At 46.2% G+C, this 24,519-nt stretch overlaps 2 protein-coding genes across 6 annotated transcripts; one reads left to right on the top strand and one right to left on the bottom strand.

Annotated features, from left to right (window-relative positions):
* Window positions 1–1,297: 1,297 nt before the first annotated feature.
* G6PC3 (glucose-6-phosphatase catalytic subunit 3) lies at window positions 1,298–8,937 on the bottom strand. Of its 5 annotated transcripts, none has more exons than XM_075845319.1 (7): window positions 8,811–8,937; window positions 6,261–6,478; window positions 5,039–5,139; window positions 4,623–4,701; window positions 3,815–3,933; window positions 2,324–2,465; window positions 1,298–2,034 (listed from the first exon to the last, which is right to left on the bottom strand). In XM_075845319.1, exons 2-7 carry the CDS (start codon window positions 6,476–6,478, stop codon window positions 1,674–1,676), a joined length of 1,020 nt encoding a protein of 339 aa, XP_075701434.1. In that variant the 5' UTR covers window positions 8,811–8,937; the 3' UTR covers window positions 1,298–1,673. The 5 variants fall into 5 exon arrangements, with proteins under 5 accessions (XP_075701434.1, XP_075701435.1, XP_075701433.1 ...); XM_075845320.1 differs by lacking the exon at window positions 8,811–8,937 and adding an exon at window positions 8,741–8,806; XM_075845318.1 differs by lacking the exon at window positions 8,811–8,937 and adding an exon at window positions 8,688–8,770.
* A 4,435-nt stretch (window positions 8,938–13,372) lies between these two features.
* Window positions 13,373–21,008, top strand: LSM12 (LSM12 homolog). The gene is made up of 5 exons (XM_075845504.1): window positions 13,373–13,653; window positions 15,701–15,834; window positions 18,498–18,607; window positions 18,745–18,871; window positions 20,330–21,008. The coding sequence occupies exons 1-5, from the start codon at window positions 13,533–13,535 to the stop codon at window positions 20,417–20,419; spliced, it is 582 nt and encodes a 193-aa protein (XP_075701619.1). The 5' UTR covers window positions 13,373–13,532; the 3' UTR covers window positions 20,420–21,008.
* Window positions 21,009–24,519: the final 3,511 nt, after the last annotated feature.

Here is a 24,519-nt window from a genome sequence, read left to right as displayed (position 1 = left end):
TGCAGACGAGCTGTCAAAAGACGGCGCGTAAAATTACGGCCGTGTCAAAGAAGTGCAGGACACTTCTTGGGACGTAATCTGAGCCGTTTTTCATTGACTCCAATGAAGAACAGCTTCAATTACGTCCGTAAAAAACGCGTGCACTTGTAAAAACGTCTGAAATTCAGGAGCTGTTTTCTCATGAAAACAGCGCCGTAATTTCAGACGTATTTGGCGTTGTCGTGTGAACATACCCTAAACCATGCACTTTGTTTCGATCGTGGCCTGTTCACATCTGCATCAGAGCAGAACAAAAATACCGGAAGTGCTGATGGACACCATCGGCGCCCAACAGAACCGAATGGCTTCCGCCATGATATGCGTTGTTTTACCGGAAAAAGCATGTTTCCGGTAGTTTCGGCCAGATCTGTGCTCCCAACGGAGCCTCCAATGCAGATGTGAACAGGCGCTTATTTACCAGCTGCCTTGATGTTTTATCTTTTCCATGCAGCTCGCATCTGACAGAAAAATATTGAGCCTTACATATATACACACTAGTGCAGATAAGCCTGAAGGTGTTGCCCATAGCAACCAAAGTCCAGCGCTTTTTTTTCCAGTGCAGGTTAGAAAATGAAAGCTGTGATGTGATTGGTTGTTTTTGGCAACGCTTGCCCCGGTGTTCTGATCCAAGTACAATATCAAAGGTCCAAGCAACGCACCAATAATAGATTCTCAACATATTAAATAAGCGATTCGGTCACGGACATTGTTTACAGTGTACTTGTTCATACTGTGGCCAGAACGTTTTTGGAATGGGGGTGGGGGATGGGATCAGGTGCGGGTGGATATACCTTTTAAAAAAATGATGTCTTAAGGCTTTGACTCCTCACCATCACACGCAGTGGACTTGTGAAACTGTCTCGTAATTTGTCGTGTAAATAAATATATATATTTTTTTCTAAATTAATAAAGAAAACCTCACATGTTGTTCGGCAGTATTACGTGCAGAGTCGGGGGGCTCTGGGTGGACCCCATGAAAGGCTGGTCCACTGTAAACTCCCTTTTTTTTGTGTGTCTCTATGTCTCCCTCACATGCTGTGGGTATGAATTTTCATCTGAGTATTTTGTAATATGTCCTGTTTGTCCTTGTATAAATAAAATGTGCTCAGACTTGCAGGAAACTCTGTGGACGTCTGATTTGGGGGGTGGGGATGACCAGGACAGATTTTTATCCACGAGAGGTAAACAATGAAGGTTACTATTCAATTACTGCAAGCAGAGATCTTGAAAATGGTGAGGAATTGATACAAAAATGATATATTATACAAGAATACCTTTATTTGCTGGAACCATAATACCCCTTTTAGGGCTCATGCATCACAGGTCCATATTACGATGCCCATAGCCTGCTATGGGGTAACTCCGTGGGCCTAGATTTTTTTACCACGTATGCCATATTAGAGCATTACAAAGGAAAGAGGTGGCATACGTGGCACAAGGAGTGTCTACGGGTCTGTAATTGGGACCTGTAGGGACTCTGTGTCCCTCTATTCTTGTTTCCATAGAATACAAACTGAAATGATTCACTTCTTGAATAAAGAACAAAATGAATATAATTTAAAGTACAAGTTTCCGGCACATTGTAAAATATAAACCCCAACAGATCATTTCCTGATCAGACGGTCAGCATGGCCTCAGTCTCTTTTCCGCACCGTCGCCGAGTCCAGGCCCCTTACAATATAGGGGGACAGAATGATGACCATAAAGGGACAGATACAATGGCGCAGAAAATTCAGGAGGTAGTAGAGCGGAGGGGGGGATATTGGGAGTGGGAGCGCTTGCTGAAGCTTCAGGAACAGAACAGATAGTAGCAGACAAATGCCCCTTTCACGCCAGCCTGGAGTGTCTGGGCGCAGTTTGTGGCGGAGTGGACAATGCAGGGCAAATCCCAGCCCTAGAGCGGTCCCTGCGCTCCTCGTCACTGAAGAAAAGGGTCTGGTCTCCGGCCTTATCCATTCTGACTTTGAACACCATTTAGCGGCTAGTTGGATCGACCTATCATCAGCCATGGAACAAAAAGTAGAAATGCGTTAGAAAAGCGTTCAGCAAAGATGACCTCCCCCTGCTAGAGTTATGGGGGCTTTGCTCTTGATATTGTATAGCATGGCAGTTGAGATGGTATGGCCCATAACGCCTACGTCCTCGCTGCAGGTCACCCAGTCACGGACGTATGTGACGCAATGCTCTGATGTAATGGCAGGGTATCCCATCATACAACGTGTCCCAGTGTAAACTAATCATAGGGAAAGCCGTTCTAAAGCTACGATCTGTCAGTCGTACTCACCATAAAAGATCCACTCCGAACGCGGTCATTCCCCAGTACACAAGAAGAGCCCCAGAAAGCAAACACAGTGAAGAACATGCAAAGTAACCAAAACTGCGCTCATGGGGAGCATTACGCTGCAAGAAGGATCCTAAGAGCACACCTAGGAGGGACAGGTAGAGAAATGTAGTTCACTTTACATCATATTACATCAGTACGAACAGTAAGAAAAACTTTTAAAGGGGTATTCCAATGTTATGGCATATCGCGTAGGCCCCTTTATTCTGAGGATCGGTAGGGGTTCCCACTGATCAACCAGTCATAGCATATCCTAATGATATATCATCACTTGTAATAGTGGAAAAAACCCTTTACAGGGTAACTAAACTTTCTAAAAACTTCTGATCGGTGGGGGTCCAAGCACGGAGACCCCCGCTACTCGGTTTAGACAAAGCGGCAGAAGCGCTCGGATAGGCGCTGAGCTGCTTAGTTACTGATCGTCTTTTCTCGGAGCGGTGTATGGGCTCATAGACTTTAGTTACCCTTTAAAGAGCAACTATCATCAGAGGGAAAGAGGAAAAGGGTAGAAGAGAGCAGGGTCTATGCATTTGAATGTAGACTGGGTGACTATGACAAATTTATAGCTACATAGCGGATATAAATGGCTGCTGTAACAGATACTTTCAGAACCCAACTACAAAAGAAAGCAGGAAAGGTCAGGAACATAAGGCCACATTCACACGATGCGGATTTGCAGAGTGGATTTTTTGTGGCAAATCCACAGCGTAATACGGTACCAGCAAATAAGTGAGATTTCAAGTAATGTCATCGACAGGTTGTAGAATTTTTACCACACAAATTGAACTGCGGTGCAGATTTTAAAATCTGCAGCTTGTCAATTTATCTTGCGTTTCCTTCTCAGAATTGACAAGTTTATAGGGAAAAAAAACATCTGTTTCTGCATCACAATCTAAAAATGCATAAAAAACCCACAAACCCTCAAGTGCGGATTTTACCTGCGTTTATCTGCAGTTTTTAAGGTGGATTTTCTGCATCAAATTCCGCAATGTGTGCATGTAGCCGTAGGCCTTATTTACACGGACGTGTTTTACGTCCGTGATACGGACGCACTTCCGTGTGCTGCGCGTTATTCGCGCAACAGTAGATAAAGAAGTGAAGGAAAAAAGAAAAGCACCTCCTTCATTTCTTTTTCTAAACATCAAAACCGCGTGTCATAAGGATGGCATATGTGCGAAAATCACGCAGCCACGCACCAAACACTGATGACACACGGAACTGCAACACGCGCAAACCGCACACGTTTGTGTGAATAAGGCCTTAGTGTTCTATACTATGTCTGAACACCGCTGACCTCGTCATTGTTATAGGGACACTCCGTATTGACAAGTGGAATGGTAACACCCAGTTGTCCATTTATTCATATATTTCTCCAGAATGGTAATGACTAAACCAGACAAGTGAAGAGAGCGGACAGATTCTTATATCACTGACCTGTAAGGATCCCGGCGACAACCTGGTGAGGGAAATGTGCCAGGATAAGAATTCTGGAGACGGCAATCCCCACCATCAGTAAACTGTACAATAGGAGTGGAAGACTCCGGACCATGCCCCTGAAATCAGATCATTCTATGTTATATAACAGAAGTAGGCCGTATGTATGGGACGAAAGTCTAAGGGTATGTTCACATGGCCTATTTACGGACGTAAATCGGGCGTTTTTGCCCCGAATTACGCCCGAAAATAGCGCCTCAATAGCGCTGACAAACATCTGCCCATTGAAAGCAATGGGCAGACGTTTGTCTGTTCACACGAGGCGTATATTTACGCGCCGCTGTCAAATGACGGCGCGTAAAAAGACGCCCGCGTAGAAGAAGTGACCTGTCACTTCTTTGGCCGTAATTGGAGCCGCTATTCATTGACTCCAATGAATAGCAGCGCTAATTACGGCCGTAATTGACGCGGCGTTCAAGCGCCTGCACATGCCGGTACGGCTGAAATTACGGGGATGTTTTCAGGCTGAAACATCCCCGTAATTTCAGCCGTTACGGACCCCCGCCGTGTGAACATACCCTAACTGTTCCCAATGGGATTTTACAGAGTGAGAGCCAGGAGGGAAGTGAAACCCTGTCAATGTTCCCATGTAAATAAAGGGGTATAAATGACAGGAAACTCAAGCCAAATCTAAGCTCGGAGTTCTCCTTTAAGAACATAGAAGAAATCTGCATTTGGAGTCTAGTTCGTGTGTCAGGCGCCCAGACGTTCTAGGATAGTCGCAAAGCCATCGTTCCTGGTGTCTCACCTCTGTAAGTGGTCAGTGCAGAACATCATTATGGGCCACAGGGCAGCTCCAGTGATCATGCAGTGTCCGGAAGGACTTCCTGAGAACAATATTTAGGGTTAGGCCTTGTTTACATCTGCATTGGAGGTTCCGTTAGGGGCCCTAGCTCAGCATGCTGCGCTATGGTTTCCGGTAAATCCACGGACACCCCGACAGAAAGCCAACGGAACCCATTAAAGGCAATAAGTTCTGTCGGCCAGCGTTGGTGCCCGTGCTGCAACGGGTTCATCACTTCCGGTTATTCCTTTGTTGTGCTCCTCTGACGGAATACTGAACGCAGATGTGAACTTGGCCTTAGTGCCACATATGTAGTCAATATTAGCTGCTGTATATAATAGGTGAAAATAAATTACGAGACGTAGCTTGTCTGTACTGACCAGGGCCCGTCTCACAAGTGGAGGGGAACTGCTTCAGGTTATAGAGGTCCTGTAGACCAGATTCATAGACCCACCAAAACGGACGCTCACCAAATAGAAACCTGTGGATGGAGAAGAAGAGCTAAATATAATATCAGAACAGTCAATAAAGCACCTTGGACCTCATCCATGAACTGGATCTGTGTGTTCTAAGACATTAAATTCTGCCACCAAACCGGGTAGGACGCCCACACTCCTCTCCCGATCGTCAGCTTGGTAAAGTAGACATTCACCAGGGTGTATGCCCAGCGGGTCAGAGAAAACCATTTGCCAAGAGAGATCAATTTCTCCCCAATATTTTGCTCACTTCTGGGAAGGTATTCCGGCCATGGTGAGGCACATACCATGAAGACCCATAGTGGGGGGGAACCCCAGCTCAGATTTTCCCACTTACATTTCAAGGGACTACTTTGGAGTATACGGCAAAGATGCTTCTACTACCGTAGTAAGTGACATAATATAATGAGAATTGGGGCTGCACATTAAAGGGGTTTTCTGGTATTTTTTATATTGATGACCTATCCTTTGGTCATGAATTTCAGATCAGAGGGGTTCCGACTCCCGGAACCCCCACTGATCAGCTGCTGATAGGACATTTGCCGTGGCCTCTTGAATGTTTACCAAGCACTTCCCTAGTGGCTGTGCCTAAGATTGCAGTTCCGGTCCCATTCAAGTGAATGGGACGGAGCTGCAATCCCAGGCACAGGACCTACACGGATGTCTACTTCTCTCTGACTGGTAAACAGAGAGCTAATCGATGGCGGGGGTGGTGGTTGTCCCGGGACTCCGTATTACGGCCCATCCTCGGGTCTAATGACCTGAACGAACAAAGTATTAGATCACTGGGATGCTGTTCGGGTCATTAGATCCACGGTTGGGCTGGGACTTGCGGCTGTAATACAAAGGCTAAAATGTGGCCGCATAAATAAGGCATTACGTGGCAATACAAATGAATGACTGTCCATGTAATCCATAATGGACCGGGTACACTACAGCTGGAGCTCCTCGCTCATATAGGGGGACCCCGCTCTGACGTCTGTAGGATATGGAAAAAATCAAGAGCAGAAAACTTGAATACGTTTTTACAATGCAGTAGGGTCTGCGGGCGGAGCGCATCTTCACGGGTTTATATACTTGTTCAGTCGTCTAGAAATAATGAAGGTCGCGCATATTTATAACTCACCACTTAAAGACGACATTCAGCCACTCGCAGATGATGCCCAGCCACAGCACAGTCACGCCAAGCTGGTGCTGGAGGGCATACGCCAGAGGAAAGTAGAGAAGAAATATGCACCCGGGATCCCCAAGGTAGGTCACCCACAGCCAGAAATCCTCGGAGCCACGGAGGTGTTCTTGCAGGTAACCAGCCAGTGCCACGCCAGCCGTGTGGATTTCCTCCATCTACAATACAGCGGAGACTGATGACTGAAGATCCGACGACACAGCAGCCGAGGGGTTACAGAGAGAGCAACACAAAGTCACATGGTTTTTTCAGAGGTGGAACCACGTTTTTTTCCTGCGAGTGGCTACAAGCCGTTACGGAAAGAGAACGCCTGCCACTGAAATCAATGTGGGGCAATTCCGGACGTTTTTTGTCGCTAATTCCAATGCAGCTTCCGGGTCAAAATCCGCCCCAAGAAACTCTGTGTGAACAGGGATTTTGACCTGTCTGCAAATTCTTGACGCGATTTTCGCTGCGTTTTTCACCCATGGCCATTGACCAAAAAACACCTTCTCTGCCTCCCACTGATTTCAAAGGTGGAACCACGGCAAGAAAAAAAATGGCACTTTTTTTTTACCGCAAGCAGCTAAAAACCGCCGTGGAAAAAAATACACCTCTGCCTCCCATTAAATTCAATGCAAGGCGGTTTTGCCCGTTTTTTTACGCCGATTCTGACGCGTCTGGCCCTTAGGGTATTTTACAGATGACCTATTACCACTAGGGGGCGCACTTGTATCCATTCTATTTTTAAAACAGAGAACAAACTCCACATTGTATGTATGAAGCCACTGCTTGGTGACACGCAGCAGGAAAACTTTACGGGGAAGCCGAGTCGTTGCATTTATAAACCACATTTCTTTAATAACGGCGAGCTGCGCTGTTTCCGGAAGTCAGGAGCTATAGAAACAACGTAACTTGCTGCGCTACGCTGCTTCCGTAACTTCCATTCACGTCTATCAGTTACGGAAACAGCGCAGCTCAGTGAACTCAGCTGTTTCCGTACTTGCGACCATTTTGTTTGTCAGTCAGTGGCCGGAGAGAAGCGAGTGCAAGAGAAGGTAGGACGGGGTTTAGGGGGCCCTGTTCTAGAGATAGGTGCAGGTCCCAGAGGTAGAATCCACATATATTGGACATTTATATATAAATGTCCGAGATGAGAAAACCCCTTTCATCAAGAAATGTGAGACAGAATACAGCACCCCCTACAGGCACCTGCAAACTCCGCCTCAGCAGATAGTAGGGCTGCCATAGAGGTCCACGAGGTCTTTATCGTACCTCCTGACGCCTCCGCTTCTATTCAGCAGCATACATGAAACATTGTGGCGCACTCCACCTGACGCTATATGTACGCAGCATGCTTCTGTGGGACCGTATTGCGGTCTGCAATTACGGAGTTTTTTTTACGGTCATGTGCAAGTGTCTGAGAACTTACCAGGGGCAACAGAGTCCTTAACCCTGCAGCAACATGTCACCCGTATGGCTGCGCATATAATAGAGAGGGGTCCTGTGGCTCAGGGAAAACCTATGGATATCGTCATCTTCTATAACACACAACATTCGCAGCCCCTTTCAGGTGACCGTTTATAAGTGTAACTAAACGTTTAAAAAACTTTTGACATGTCAGAAGTTTTGATCGGTGGGGGTTCGAGCATTGAGACCCCCACCGATCGCTAAAACGAAGCGGCAGAAGGATTCGGGTGAGCGCTGAGCCGCTTTATTTCTGATCGTCTTTCCTCTTAAATCTGAGCGTATGATGTACAGACTCCCTACTGAGCCCGTACACCGCTCCGAGGAAAGACGATCAGAAATAAAGCGGCACAGCGCTCAACCGAATCCTTCTGCCGCTTCGTTTTAGCGATCGGTGGGGGTCTCCGTGCTCGGACCCCCACCAAACAAAACTTCTGACATGTCACTACTATAGGTCAAAAGTTTTACACTTTAAGCCGCATTACTACTGATACGCCCACAAAACATCCCGAAAATTTCCACTTTTGTGCAAATTTGCATCCGCACCGCCCATTTTGCAGCCTGTTCGAGGTACAATCTCGCTTTGGATATAGCCTGGGACCACCAGCGATCAGCTGAAATCTGGTGTAAAAACCTACGTGAGACATTTTTGGTCGTGCGGTCAAAATCGCATGAAACAGGTAAAGCACGTGGTTTCAATGCGCTACACCTGTACCAGCTGTGTGGCCGAAAACCGCAAAGGTCTCTGGGCATCTGCGGTCGCTGCTCAGGACAATGAGGCGCTATTCTACGCACGTGACTCTCTCCCCAATGTCATACATATGGATATCTATGGTGAGTTATAACAGGTGACGTCACTAACTGGTCTTTCCCTCATACTATACGGTGTATTATATAATATAATGTGATAATCGCCGTTACCATGTCAAGCAATTATAATAATCCCCCTCCCTTCTCCCACTACTACTGCGGACCTCTTCTCCCTGCGTCTCCTAGAAAGCGGGCATTAAACCACGTGACCGCGTGCTAGCCCCGCCCACCTACCGCTATCGCCCCAGCCGCGGGGCAGGCAGGCTGTTTGAATGAATCTCTCGCTGTCCAAACCCCGGTTATTGACACGTCACTCGCCCCGCCCCTTAGTGTACGTCACGTTGCTGGCTGCACTTTGACTCCGCCCCGTTAGACACGCACAAAGTCAAACTCGCCCATCACACGTTACGTACTACGTCACATGACTTGGGCGGACTGGAAGGTGGAGCTAGGAGTCACCTCAGCTGACTGCAAATAATTCATGACTGGGACACCTCACCTTTGGGACCCCCAAAATAACAAATTCTGCCCATACACATTATATTAAGATGTGACCAGTCAATTGAAGCATTAAAGAAAAATTAAAATGACCACGAATTGGTGAATTATGTCAAACACTTATTAAAAATGGTCTAAAAACGGTCTTTGTTGCCCATGGCAACCAATCGGAGCTCAGCTTTCATTTTGCTAGAGCAGTTTAAAAAATGAAAGCTGCGCTGTGATTGGTTGCTATGGGCAACAGGGACGGTTTTACTGTTAGATTTAATAACAAGGCCAATAGTTTCACAAATGGCTGAAAATCCGATGTCGGCAGACATTATTCACTTAGCAGTTATTACGATGGTTCACATACAAATTTCAATCGATCGACCAATAACGGCCATTTTGTTTAATTTACTTTTTCGATCGAAGGCTACATTCACACAATAGTCAAGAAAATGGCCATTAAAAACTGATCAACTGTCAGTTTTCCATGGCCATTTGGCATCTGTGTGTCTCTAAATTTTCATCCATATCCAGTTGGTCTGTCCGTTATTAATGACCGTTTAAAAAAAGATGGATTTAATTTGTCAGGGTTTTTTTTGTCCCAACCCACTGAAAACACCACACAGCCCATGTAGATAGTACCACAGTGCCCACTGTAGATAGTGCCATAGTGCCCACATATAAAGTGACATAGTGTCACAGTGCCCACATAGTGCCACAGTGCCCACTGTAGATAGTGCCATAGTGCCCACATATAAAGTGACATAGTGTCACAGTGCCCACATAGTGCCACATTGCCCATGTAGATAGTGCCACAGTGTCCCATGTAGATAGTGCCACAGTGTCCCATGTAGATAGTGCCACAGTGTCCCATGTAGATAGTGCCACAGTGTCCCATGTAGATAGTGCCACAGTGTCCCATGTAGATAGTGCCACAGTGTCCCATGTAGATAGTGCCACAGTGCCCATGTAGATAGTGCCACAGTGCCCATGTAGATAGTGCCACAGTGCCCCATGTAGATAGTGCCACAGTGCCCATGTAGATAGTGCCACAGTGCCCATGTAGATAGTGCCACAGTGTCCCATGTAGATAGTGCCACAGTGCCCATGTAGATAGTGCCACAGTGCCCATGTAGATAGTGCCACAGTGTCCCATGTAGATAGTGCCACAGTGCCCATGTAGATAGTGCCACAGTGTCCCATGTAGATAGTGCCACAGTGTCCCATGTAGATAGTGCCACAGTGCCCATGTAGATAGTGCCACAGTGCCCATGTAGATAGTGCCACAGTGTCCCATGTAGATAGTGCCGCAGTGTCCCATGTAGATAGTGCCACAGTGCCCATGTAGATAGTGCCACAGTGTCCCATGTAGATAGTGCCACAGTGTCCCATGTAGATAGTGCCACAGTGTCCCATGTAGATAGTGCCACAGTGTCCCATGTAGATAGTGCCACAGTGTCCCATGTAGATAGTGCCACAGTGCCCATGTAGATAGTGCCACAGTGTCCCATGTAGATAGTGCCACAGTGCCCATGTAGATAGTGCCACAGTGTCCCATGTAGATAGTGCCACAGTGTCCCATGTAGATAGTGCCACAGTGTCCCATGTAGATAGTGCCACAGTGTCCCATGTAGATAGTGCCACAGTGTCCCATGTAGATAGTGCCACAGTGTTCCATGTAGATAGTGCCACAGTGTCCCATGTAGATAGTGCCACAGTGTCCCATGTAGATAGTGCCACAGTGTCCCATGTAGATAGTGCCACAGTGTCCCATGTAGATAGTGCCACAGTGTCCCATGTAGGTAGTGCCACAGTGTCCCATGTAGATAGTGCCACAGTGTCCCATGTAGATAGTGCCACAGTGTCCCATGTAGATAGTGCCACAGTGTCCCATGTAGATAGTGCCACAGTGCCCATATAGCACAACCCCCCTTGTAGATAGCGCCACTGTATCTCACTGTAGGAGCGGAATCCTTCTGGCCGGGGATTCCGCTCATTGACGGAGCCCCTGACGTCTCTGTCCATATATACTTTGTATTGAGTCCATACACCGTTACGATCAGAAACCAAGCGGCTCAGCGCTCACCCGAGCGCTTCTGCCACTTCGTTGTAGCGATCGGTGGGGATCTCAGTGCTCGGACCCCCACCGATCAAAACTTCTGACAGGTCACTGTGACATGTCAGAAGTTTGTTGACTGTTTATCTACCCTTTAAGGCTAGGGCTACACAGCGACTTTGGTCCCCACACCGGTGGCACGTATAAAGATCGCTGTGTTGTGCTGTGTACATTGCAGTAATGTAAGTGAATGCGGCCGCGTTACGACCCACAAGTTGCTACGACTGCGACTAGAAGGTCGCAAAAAATCCTAATAGTTTGAAATCATTTGGTTTATTATGTCAACAAGCGGGTCGCAACGCGGCCACATTCACTTACATTACTGTGATGTATGCAGCGGGACACAGCAATCTTTGGACGCGCAAACTTGGTCGTGGCCAAAGTCGCCGTGCGGCCACATAAAGTGCTCACACCTTCCAACTGTCTTTATATATTTGTTTCTAGAAGAACTGGGTGACGACGAATATGTCATAACACGCACCGCCAGAGTTATCGCGCAGCTTTCTCAGGCTAGGGCTACATGGCCCATGTGCGACTGTGACACGTAATTGGGAATTGTGCGCCCTGAAGTCATTGTGTAGTCTTAGACATGGACCTGATTCACCCGCTAAAGTGAATGGATCCGTGAAGCCCATCGGGTGCCACTCAGATGCCGTTAAAAACGGCTCGAGTGGCACGACGGTCGTGTTCATGAGGGGTTATTCTGCAATGATATGTCCCTATCGCTAGTATCAGCAGATTTACTAGCGCTTCAGCTAATCTGGGTGACTGGGTGGTTGTATCGGCAGATTCAGGCTAGGGTCCGACATTGGTAATCGCAATCTGTGATCGCTTTAGATCGCCGTGAGATATTGTCATATTAGCCTAAATGGGTAGGAGGGGGAACACGACATTGTAAGTCTACATGCTGTTTTATGGGCCAGCCATTTTAGATAATACATTATAGAGGACCCGTCCCCACTCCTGACATGTCTGTTTTAGTAAATACTTGTATTCCCCATAAAATAACATATTTCCTTAGAACTCTGCGTCGTGACATTCCTCTGTTATTCCTCCTACAATTTTATGAATAAATGAATAACTGGGTGTTACCATTCCCCTTGTCAAAGGGGCGTGTCCCTACACTGTCTCACTCTATTAGCACTGATTGGACATTCTCAGTCTGAGTAGGGACACTCCCCCCAACTGGTAACACCCAGTTGTCAATTTATTCATATATTTCTAGGAGGAATAACAGGGGAACGGCACAACACAGCGTACTAAGGCCTAATTCACACAAAGTATTTTGCAGGCAGAAAAAAACTGCATGCGCTTTCTTGTCATGGTTTTCGCCCGCGGCCATTGAGCGCCGCGGTCAAAAAAACGCAGCGAAAGACGTTTTTTTTTTCTGCCTCACATTGATTATTACGGGAGGTCAGAGTCGGAACCGCAGCAAGAAAGGACATGACGCTTTTTTTCCCGCGAAACCCGCTTGGCAAAAAAACGCCTTCGCCTCCCATTAAAATCAATGGAAGGTGTATTGGCCGTGTCAAAATCAGCGCCAAAAAACTCTGTGTGAACTGGGCCTAAGAAAAGATGCTCCAAAATTGTTATTTCATGAGGAATACAAGTATTTACGAAAACAGACGTATTATCACCATGGAGCCCAAGTCTTAAAGGTGTAGCTATGACGAGTTTACAGGGGCTGTCCAGGATTAGAAAAACATGGCTGCTTCGTCCAAATACAGCACCACACCCAGACACAGGCTGTTTGTGATATTGCAGCTCAGTCTCATTCACTTCAATGGAGCCGAGTTGACCCAGACATGACCAACGGACATGTGTGACCCTATAGTGCTATAATTAGCATCCATGGCAATATTGTGTTACTATGGAAACAAAGTGAATGTTTCTAAGTAATGGGAATCTCCTCCACTGGTCGTAACATGTACTGGGCATGCTAAACACCCCTCACATAGTGCAATCATGAAACATGCGAAAGAGCACGTCCAAATCCCTGCAGAAATGTCTCTTTACAGTTGTTCACTCTCAATAAAGTTTATTGAAATATTGCCCTTTTTCAAAATGGCGTATCAGCCACCAGAACGGAAGTGAGGGTCGAATTCAAAAGCCAACGTCCTGAACAAGGTAACAAGGCGGTAAGTCCCAGCATCAAGATGGCCTCTTCCGACTCAGTCATATGGAAACTAGTGCCGCTTCCAACATGGCCACGGCAACTTCCGGCGAGAGGGGTGTGGTCACGCCGCGTCACCAAGGTAATTTCCCGGCGGCCCCTTCGCTTGACGCTGGCTTTTAAGGTTGCGCGCTGAGGTCGGGGCGGTAAAGCACGTCACGCACAGGCCGGCTGGAGGAAGATGGCGGCTCCGGGGGAATACTTCAGCGTCGGCTCCCAGGTTTCATGCCGGACTTGCCAGGAGACGCGGTTGCAGGGAGAAGTGGTGGCGTTCGACTACCAGAGCAAGATGCTGGCGCTCAGTATCCTGAGAGTGACTGAGGGGCCCGGAGGGGGGAGGGAGAGCCAACGGCTGGGGGAGGGGGACACCACACAGTAAGGTGCTCCCTATAGGAGAGAGCTGACAGTGTGTAGCCAGCAGGTGGAGGCACCGGGGCGGGGTGAGGGTGCTGCATCCATGCTGTTTCCTTTCCCTCACCCATGCTATAGGTGCCCATACCCATTACATGTAATTAACCATATATAGGCCAGTGCCAGGCTGGGGTGGTTGCTCTGCCATGATGTTGGTTTGAATGTGTTTTACCAATGATCATGTGCAGTCAAAAATTTATGGTGGCTTTTGCCCCTGGCCTTCGTGGGCATGTGTTGCTTTGTGATGTTGCGATACCATCTAAGTCCTGGGACTGTGCCCATTCTCAGGTTTTCAAAGAGGTCTTGTGACTTTGTGGGGCACAACATGACGGAAGGTGTTGGATGTGGCAGTGCCCATTGGTATGTGCCGGGCTGCAGCTTGTGTTGGTTTGTGTTTTTGGTGGGCAGAGTGGCATGGTGTACCCATATTCATCACATGAGGTTTTCTCTATGTATGGTGGCAGTTTACTGTCCTGTCACTCGCTGCAACTGTCTCCTTGGTGGTTCTTAGATTAGATGTAGGATCTTGCATTAACTCCTTATTTGCTGTATTTTGGCAAGAAATTGCAGTGACCGCCTCTTTCTATATGTTGTATTAGGGCATCATTGAGGTGGTCTCCATATCTATATGTTGTATTAGGGCATCATTGAGGTGGTCTCCATATCTATATGTTGTATTAGGGCATCATTGAGGTGGTCTCCATATCTATTTATTAGAGATGTCACTATGGCGGTACCAGCCTACCCATGTGTTATGTGATTGGAGAGTATAATAGTCGGCATGTAATACGTTTCCGCTCCAGTGTAAACCTACGTCCAGCTGCAACTTCCACCTGTGATGTCAGCTCGGCCGGCTTGGACTGACGTGCTGAGACAGCCCCAATGAAGATGATCAGCTGATCGCCCTGTGTTCTCGCGCCCCTGGCAAACGGGCGGTTTTGCTGTAGGAAGCTGTAGCTAGCCAGGCGTATCCGCCGCAGAAGTAATGTAGTGTTACATGGCAGATGTTCAGATGAACGCCTGTATGTGGATTAGGTTTACGACGCGGCTTCACTAGAATGGGAGCCGCTCTTATGGAACGATTCTCCGTTCTGGCTTATAGAGGTTCCAAGTGGAACCCCTTAAAAAAATGTGACGGCTAAATTCCTCTGTAGGGCATGTGGATAGTGCTAGTCCTTATGAGTCCAGCAATTTAGGGTAATATGGATTTAGGGTGGGCAAGTGGCGTCCTCTGTAGTGGTTAATGTGCTGTTCACATGTCCAGGAGTCTGCGCCGAAATTCACTTTCTATTGAGTTAAATCGGAACTCCGCGTCTGTGTCCAGACGTGGGTACGTGTTTCCGCACATATTTTAAATCTGCGTCAATAAATGAGACGTCGTTTATTGATGTGGATTCTGCGTGGCTGTCAGATTTCCCCACGCGGGCGATGCCATTAAATGGGGCGGATCGGCGGGACATGAAATTTGTGGCAAAACTCTTGAGAGCAGGCCCCCCCCCCCCCCGTTTCCGACACGGATACTGCAGTAAATACGGTTTGCGTTTGTCTATGGCAAATCCAGTCGGTGTGGACAGAGCCGTATGCCGGGTGCCACGTCCAGTGCCCCCCAGACAGCCGCTGAAAACAATAGATGCTGTTTGACTTAAATGGTGCCATGTTAAGTGTGTCTTCATGGATGACCGCCTAATCTGTGAGATGACCAGAGCTGGCTGCATCTTCTCCTACTAAGCAACCACCCAAATGTGTTTTGGTCCATCCGGCTCCGGGAGGGCATCTGTGGGCAAAGTTGCTTGTTTGTTGCAATGTTAAAGACCTGTGAGTGGTATGATAATGCTGCTGCCGGCCCCGGTTGCCCTCATTGATGGTTTTTATTTTGATTTGGGGTGATCTGGTGTAGTATACCGCATGTATTGTGATTTCCTTAACCACTGTCCATAGAGTGCCCATCGTCCAGTGGAAAACCCAACCACGCTGACATCCTCCTGCTTAACCTGCAGTATGTGTCTGACATAGAAGTCCTGAATGATCGCACGCAGACGCCTCCACCTCTAGCCTCCCTCAACATTGGCAAGGTAGGTTTCAAAACTGCTGCTCATTCATATTAGGATTTTCCTCAACAGATCTGGTGTTTGTACTTCAGACCCTACAGGGATAAAAGGATCAGATCGAATGTACTTCTCCCCACCTCTTTGCTACGACTCTTCTCTTCCTACCTCATGGTCTACCTGGCCAAATGTGCAGGTTCTCCACTGTATATAGCCTGGTTAAAGGGGTTATACCCATCTCGGGCATTTATGGTATATGTCACGAATGTCCGATATATGTGGGTCCCACCCCTAGGACCTGTGCCGATCACTAGAACGATGCCCCCCAGACCTATATCCTACATTGTCCGACTGTCGCTGGGCTCTGGCCACTGAGTTACAAGGTGGCCGGGAGTACGGAAACAGCTGCTGAAACGGCACAGCTCGCCATGCTACGCTGTTTCCTGAACTCCCCTTTGCTACTAATGGGAGTTCTGGAAACCGCATCGCAACATGCGTTGGGCTGTGTCAAAAGCCTGGCCACCTTGTCAGACAGTGGCTGGGACCAGCGTCAGACTGTAGAGTGGGGGGCCCAGTTCTAGAGATGGGTACAGGTCCTTGAGGTGGGACCCGCATCTATCGGACACTTATGGCATGTCCTGTGAATATGGCATAAACGTCCGAGATTGGGGAAAAACCCTTTAACAAAAGTTCCTATCGGCATCGCCCTCATTTGTCTATCATCAGGACGACACGCTTTAGACAAGGGGAGGTCCAGTTGGAGCAACCCCTATAACAGAAGTCACCCTACTATTTGACAGTCTCCATGGGGCTACAGAAGCTTTGTCTTTATACCGTACAAAAAATGTGCAAATTGCAAAAAATGTAAATCTATTTCAAATCTCAAATATTGAATGAAAGGTAGAGCTGCTTTATAACAACTGTCAGACCCTCTGTAATAATGAAGTGAATGTGAGTTCAGACAATGAAGGTGTGGAGGGTGCGAGGAGGTCGTTCACCTTGTGTGACCTTCATCTTATTGTCCAGTGGTGGAGCTGCTGTGGCCCATTCAGATCTTTCTGACTATATACTGTTAGTATTTACTACTCCCCTCCCTATTATTGTTTATGTAGATATAACTTTTATAGACGGTGTCCCCAGACTGTCACTCTTGGGGAGTGACTGGCCACGGGTAGCCGGCTCACTTATAAACACAACCTATGCCCCTACTGTCGAGTGCAGGGTAAATCTGGGCAATCTGAATATTTTTAAAGGGCAGAAAAAAATCTCTTCCGCTCCTATACACCATTTTTTTTATTTTTTAATAACCATTAGAAACAGTCATAAAACGTTCTGCCATTTCAAAGTCCCGGTTCCTAGCTAACTACTGTCTTGTTATGAATGATCGCTGCATTTTGCGTCTGAATCGGTGCAAACGGTCCAAATCGTCCCCCATTGATTTCAATGGGAGGCAGGGGCATTTTTTTCCCAGGTAGCTTTTGGCCCTTCGTGGGTGAAAAAAAAAAAAAAGTGGCATGCTCTTTCTTCGAGTGGTTTCCACCTCATCTCTAATTGTAATCAATGGCAAGCAGACTATGCATCAGCGCTTATTTTGAGCTTTATTTTTTTTTTTGCGGGTCCATACACTACAATGGATGAGATGGACTGTAAACACTGAGGAGGATAGGACCTGTTCTAGGAACACTCTGGGGAAAGGACACACAGATCCACAGAAAAAAACAATAATGGATGAGTGCATGGTCCCCAAAAAATGAATGGTTGTGTGCTATCCGCAAAAAAAACCCCAAAACCTGACAGGACACCGAAGAAAACAGTCGTGTTCATGAGCCCGACTGGAAGGAATGTTTACTTAAAATTGACTAACACAAAATCAAACGGCGTCCTTGGGGTTTGATGCAAATGGCCTACTTTATTTCATTGCGAATGGCAGGGCTCTGTTCACATCTATGTTGTGGCTTTCGTTTATAACTGAAGCCGAGACCGTGCCGGATCCATAGCATGACCGATAACGGCGGCGCCCAAAACCCTATTAACTTACAATGACATCGGTTACTTTTCATGTAAAAAAATATTGCTGGACCTGCAGCTACGACTATCGGCAATTACAGCCATGAGCAGTTAGTTTATATTCATCCGGGTGTGTTCCTACTCCACATGGAAGCTGTATAGTCACTTGGTCAGTTTCTGTCAAGGGAATGCAGGAAACCCCTTTTAATACTATGATCTACAGAAGTTACATGCCTGAGGCTGCACTACTGACAGATTGACATGTCAGGTGCTGCGTTGTCATGGACACCGTGGGTTGATTCGGATCCCTTACTGCATCAATATTCACACCCATAACTCCTAACTAAGTGAGGCTGCAGATATTATTGCATTAGGTCATTCGTACCCAAACAGCCTCCATGGTGTCATCAGAACTAGGCAGTAGTGCAGCCTCAGGCTCTGGTCCTAGATCTTAATGAGATCTCAACCGTTCGTTTCACATTTTTGGGAACTTTACACTGGGTAATGTTCAGGTTGGTATCTAGAGCTGCGCCCTGCAGTGGCGTTCGTAACAGTGTGCTGGTGGCAGGATGCTGAGAAGTCATACCATCTGTGTACAATGATCTGAACCAGTGCCCTCCTTCCAGTGTCATGACGTGGTCATTTAACGTGATTTTTTTTTTTTTTTTTGGGTTGGTCTTCAGCTGGCAAGCCGAGCTCGGTTGGAGAAGGAAGAGAAGATGAGCCAGGCGTATGCCATCAGCGCTGGGGTCTCTGTGGATGGACAGCAGCTATTCCAGACCATTCATAAGACGTAAGTTGTCCCCATTAAGTGACGCTGCAATTTCAGGGAAGTCAGGTTGCCAATTTTAGCTGCTACAAAGCCACAGGTCCTTGTAGTCTGATGTGCTGTTTGTGCATAAATGAACCTGATCCATTTTTCTTCTACAGGATAAAGGACTGTAAATGGCAAGAGAAAAATATAATAGTTATGGAAGAGGTAGTTATCTCTCCACCGTACCAAGTGGAAAACTGCAAAGGAAAGGAAGGCAGCGCACTAAGCCATGCTCGGAAAATAGTGAGTAATACCCCACCCCCATTCACTTTAACTTTGTCGCACTCTGATGTATGTGATTGTGGTGATTTGCTTGATCTTTCGAAGACTTTTTACTTTTGGCTTTAAATGAAGTAGATTTTTTTGTTTTGGCCTTTTGCGCCTCTAGCTAAGATCTGACTGGCTATATATCTATATATCCTTCGGATGGGATTAAGACCATGCCGGCTGTCACCGTTGCTCTAATTTCTACGTCGATCTAGTTCTAACGCTCTGGTGCTGAGCTAAACTGTGGCTATTGGAAGTAAATTGTAGATCTTCAGTTGGCATAGGTTTTGAGCAGGTTAACGGTGTCTTGGGTGCAATGTTGGCTATTGGGTAATAGCAGGACAAAGAGTGGAGTTCAGCAGGACCTGCTTCCTGCAAGGAAGAGTATTAGGCACAGTTCATACCTGCTTTGGTGTTTCCGCTGTTCTGTTGTACAATGGACACCATCTCCGTCCAACAGAACCCGTTGACTTTAATGGGTTCCGTCAAGGAGTCTTTGTTAATTGAGGAAAGAACTTTTTTTTTTTTTCTTGTGTGTTTAACTTGTATTTTGTGTAAAAGAAACAGATAACAATGTGTTATTGGCGAGTTCTGCCCTGATAGAATGAATGGGCAGCCGTGCTCAATGGAGTGAGCGTCAGGGCCCCTTCCTTCTGCTTATCATGGGGGTCACATGGGTTGGACTCCTCTACAACTTAGGGGTCTAGCCCTTAGGAAAGACCATCAATGTGTATTCCCAGAAAACTCCTTTAAAGAGGCTCTGTCACCACATTATAAGTGGCCTATAATGTACATGATGTGATCGGCGCCGTAATGTAGTAACAGCAGTGGTTTTTAGTTTATTTAGAAAAACGATAATTTTTGACGGAGTTATGACCTATATTAGCTTTATGATAATGAGTTTCTCAGTCGACAACTGGGCGTGTTTTTTACTTTTTGAGCAAGTGGGTGTTGTGGAGAGAAGTGTATGACGCTGACCAATCAGTGGCCAATCGGTGACCAATCAGCATCATACACTCCTCTCCATTCATTTACACAGCACATAGTGATCTTACTAGATCACTATGTGCAGCTACATACACACACTAACGTTAAGCAGGGTCCTGACAATGAATATCAATTACCTCCAGCCAGGACGTGATGTCTATTCAGAATCCTGACACTTCTGTAGCGTCTGTGAGATTTACATCAAGGCAAGAGTAATCTCGCGAGATAACAATGTAATCGGTCATTTAAAACGGGACTAGCAATGTTTGTCTGAGAAAATTGCATGGCTGAGATTATTATATATTTTTTTTATTCACCTGTTTTCAATGGGAGCGGCTGCTACACCTGAACACGATAACTGGGAGGGTTATTCACCTACTCTCACATGTTGCATTGTTTTGCAGACACTAGTAGTTTCCTTCTAATTTCTATCTATACTTTTTCTAGGTTGAAAAACACTTTAGAGATTTGGAAAGTCAGAAGGGGCAGAGAAATGCAATTCAACCATCACAGAAGGAGACCAGCACGTCCTCCTGAGCCCTCAGCCGCGCCGGCCTGGCTGCCCCTGAGCTGCCTGCTCTTTATTCCACACTGCGGTGGGATCCGTGTGAAGAGCTACAGAGGAAGGGGTGGTCGACATAGGGATGGGGGCAAGCAGTGGGGTGGATCCGGGTGGGATGGGGGTAGATTTTATTTCCGGACTAGTCCCTCTCAACCCCTTCCTACAATGGCCTATTTATTCCTGGATTTTGTATTGAGGGGGTTGAGGGGATGCAGCGCTATAGAGGACCCCATGGTCCCCTTCCTTTTTTTTTTTTTTTTTTTTTTTTTCTTCCCATTTGCCGGTCCGGCTCCAACTGAATTTTTCCCGAGGATGCATTTCTTCCGCAACAGTATTTTGTTCCCAACTTTTTCTTTTTTGTCTTTTATTTGTGTTCTGATTCTCTTCTCTATTCTGTTGTGGGGGAAATCTTCAACCCTTTCTCAGCCACTGGGATAGGGTAGTGCTTGGCATAGCTCCCTCTGGCTGTGAAGGGGTTATAAAATTGCCTGTAAAAAGGAGAACAAAAAACAAACGTAAAAAAAAAAACAAAAACAAAAAATAAAAACGAAAAACAAAAGTAAACCCTGTCTGCAAGGTTTCATTGCTGGTCGGTAACTGGTAATATGCAAGGCTTATTGGGAGTAGTGGATCCTGTAATCCCTTTGCTGTAGTGTTGTGGGGGGGGGGGGGGGAAGTTTCATTTTACCCATTACTTTTAAAGAAAATGAATCCGTTTAGTTGGGAGGTTTAAAGCTTAAGGGCTAGTTTAATGGGATTGTCCAGGATTTTAGAAAAATGGCTGCTTTCTTCAAAGAACAGTGCCACATTTGTCTACAGGTTGTGTGTGGTATTGCGTATCGGCTGGTAGAATTTGAGGCCTTCGGTCATATTTGCAGATCTTCTTTAAAAATCGGCCATGCCGTCTCTTCTCTTGGTTGGTAGTCTGACAGATTTCTGCTTCTCCCATTCCCTCCAGTTGCCAATCCGGCATTGATGAAATGAATAGCAGTCTTGTTAGACTGTTTCTATGACCAACCCACAAGGTAAGAACGAAGGCAGAATATTTCCAAATCGGGCATGTTTGACGGCTTTCGTCCTCTTCTCGCATTTGGTCAATTTGAACGGACTGCGGGATTCAATCTAATCTATTTGAAACCAGTAAGAAGCAAACAGATTTTTATTTTTTATTATGTGTTCATGTGGTAGTTGTCTGCTCCAAATGCTTATAAAATGAGGAAACTTTCTAAATGGTCTTGATTTGAAAGAAATCTACAGTTGTGTATACGGCACCCATGCAAGCCTAGGTGTCTCCATGGTTACAGACTACAAACAAATCCTGTGTTGTCTGATCCTGCAGTTATGTGTTAAAGTATGTGCACATGCAAACTCAAAAACGTCTGAAAATACGGAGCTTTTTTCCCTTGAAAACAGCTCCTGATTTTCAGAAGTTTTTTTAAGTGTTTTGTTATGGATGTTTTTGGAGCTGTTTTTCTATAGTCCATGAAAAACTGCCCCACAAAGGCTCAGAAAAGTGACATGCACTGCTTTTTCGCGGGCGTCGTGTAAAAAAAACGCCCCAACAGAACGCTGTATTTCCGATTGAAATCAATAGGCAGATGTTTGTAAGCGTTCTGCGTGTTTTTCCCCCCTCAGGTGCTTTTGGAGGCATAAATGCCCCAAAATATGCCTGAAAACTGCTTGTGCAGAAGCCCTAACTCTACTTTTTGCTAACCGATAGAGAGTAGAAAAGGAGGCTGATGGAAGGGAGTAACACATGACGGCAGGACCCCCTTGAATCTGAGGCTCAACGTCAACCTTTATTGATCGGTCTGTAGATAAAACACAAAATCAGTCACCGCTGGATTCCTTTGTACAAAAGCACCAGAGCGAACATTTAAACTGCGCCTCCTACTGCTACTGTTTTTGTTTAGGTCCACAAGTCTATATGAAAGTTACATGATCTAATTCTGACGGCCTGCAACTACGACAAGGGGGGGCCTGCATAGGGGTTTACATTTATTGGGAGCGGTATAAGGCACCATGCAAATTTGTGTACACCAACTCCGTGTGTGGTGGTACCACCATAGTCTCCACGCTTCTGAAGGGGCATACCGACGTTATTTGGCATGCGATGTCACCTGACATAATTTGTCTCCCCTTTTATGGAGTCTGCAAGATAAATGCTCAACACCAAACCAGAAGTACCGCATGGTCCTGTAAATTTCTATGGGTGTTGTATTTGGGGTCTGTGTACAAGAGTACTAAGCGATCTTGCTCCCCCTAGTGGTGGCTCCATCCAGTCAGAATGGCTTTGCTTTAATGTATCTTTGGACAAACTCAACGTCCTTATTCAGACGACCGTGTTCAGTACGTGATACACAGACTATCTCTGCAGCATTTCCCGGACCGGCCACCGTTTAGGGAGCTAGACTTTAGCATCATAGTTATGTATGATGCTAGGAGTCCCTGCCTTCCTGTGGGAATATTGTCCCGTACAGTAATCATGTTTCCAATACAGGGACACGATCCATATATCATGGACTGAACGCTGCCGTCTGAATAAGGACTGAGGGGAACTTGTCAGGTTGAAATTCAGTCTGATCTGCGGATAGTATGGTATAGCACAGGAGAAGCTGAGCAGATTGATAAATTAATTTGGTGGGAAATGATTCCGTATAATTTGTAATTAATTGATATAAACCTCTGCTTTTTCTGGACTTAGTAGTCTGGTGGGCGGTCCTACTCAATGATTGACATCTATCTCTGCATACGTATTCATACAGGAATGGTGGTCTGTCAGGGTAGGACCACCCACTGGACTACGCAAATTACTTATATATCTATATCCTCCTGCTCCATAACGTGCTGCCTGCAGATTACACTGCATGTTCAAGGTGACAGGTTCCCTTTTAAAGGTTTGCTGATGAGTCCGTTATGTGTGTCCATGGCCCACCACAGGGACCGTGCAGCAGGAATGAGGCATTATACACTTTGCTTTAAATCAATACGCTCTCGTCCTGCATACACATGGGTTCCTCCGGGGGGAGCACTACTATTTACAGTTACTCCCTGCTCTTGTGGGGATGATGTCTCCCTACTCCTGGTAAGTGTAGTCCCCAACATTTGAAGATGTTTTCTAGGGACACTTTGGAGATGACAGGGTGTTGCTTGTTATGGGACTTGGTTTGCCGGGTCATACCCTGAATCTGTTTGGTGAAGGCGTACATAGCCTTTACGAGTGGTCTGTCATTTGCTGTAAAGGCTATGTACGCCTTCGAAAGTGACGTTTATATAGAAAAAACAAAAAAACTTTTGTTCAACTTTCAAATTAGTTTTTATTAAAAATTACTTTTTACTTTTTGAGATACAGCTGCTCTGTCAACAGGATACAAATCCGCTCTAGCTAGCGCTGAAACCGGTGTCTGTCAGGTCTGCGGGACTGACTGGTTATGTGAAAGCAGGATCCACCTGTTAGATGGGGATTCACTAAACCAGTCAGTCCAGCGATCCTTGACCAATTCCGGTATCAGCGTTCGATACAGTTGCTCTGTATACATGATACAAAGCAGCTGTATCTCAAAGCAAGAATTATTTTTAATAAATACTAACGTGAAAGTTGCACCAATCATACAGATTTACACTTTTATTAAAAAAAATGATATCACTTTGGAAGGTGTACATAGCCTTTAAAGTTTTTTTTTGTTTTTTTTTGTTATAAAGCCTGGATTATTCCCTCTTAATCCAGGCCACTAAAATTCAGACCAGACCCTAATCATAGAGACTATACACAACCAGGCTGCTTTAATTAGTCCCCTCTCCTTGTTTCTGGCACAGGGCACTGATGTCCTGATGCTGGGCCGCGTCAGGACGTCATCTGTGGGATGGCTGCAGTTCAAGAGGATCTGAGCCTGCGGAGGAGGAACGAGGAGAGGAGTAGAGTAATTAATATGGTCTATCTAATGGCTTAAACCGACTTTAATAAAAAAATATATATATACCTGCTGCCCCGAGACACACATTTGTCAGAATTGGGCCTAATAAAAATAGGGACAGTCCTGGAAAATGTTGGCACTGGTGGTTACCATGCCTACAC

The sequence above is a fragment of the Rhinoderma darwinii genome, chromosome 13 (assembly GCF_050947455.1).
Source record: "Rhinoderma darwinii isolate aRhiDar2 chromosome 13, aRhiDar2.hap1, whole genome shotgun sequence".
In the NCBI taxonomy this organism is placed as follows: Eukaryota; Metazoa; Chordata; class Amphibia; order Anura; family Rhinodermatidae; genus Rhinoderma; species Rhinoderma darwinii.
The sequence above is the reverse complement of the archived record's forward strand: the minus strand, read 5'-3'. Positions and strand labels throughout refer to the sequence as shown.

Bases quoted from the DNA above. Each gene is read 5' to 3' on its own strand.
- G6PC3 (XM_075845317.1), bottom strand. The intron at 2,466-3,814 runs GTCAGTGATATA...TGTCCCTCCTAG, and splicing joins TGTCGCCGGGATCCTTACAG to GTGTGCTCTTAGGATCCTTC. The intron at 2,035-2,323 runs GTGAGTACGACT...GGCTGATGATAG, and splicing joins TTCGGAGTGGATCTTTTATG to GTCGATCCAACTAGCCGCTA.
- LSM12 (XM_075845504.1), top strand. From the start codon at position 13,533: ATGGCGGCTCCGGGGGAATACTTCAGCGTCGGCTCCCAGGTTTCATGC. The intron at 13,654-15,700 runs GTATCCTGAGAG...CACTGTCCATAG, and splicing joins GAGCAAGATGCTGGCGCTCA to AGTGCCCATCGTCCAGTGGA. The intron at 18,608-18,744 runs GTAAGTTGTCCC...TTTCTTCTACAG, and splicing joins TTCCAGACCATTCATAAGAC to GATAAAGGACTGTAAATGGC.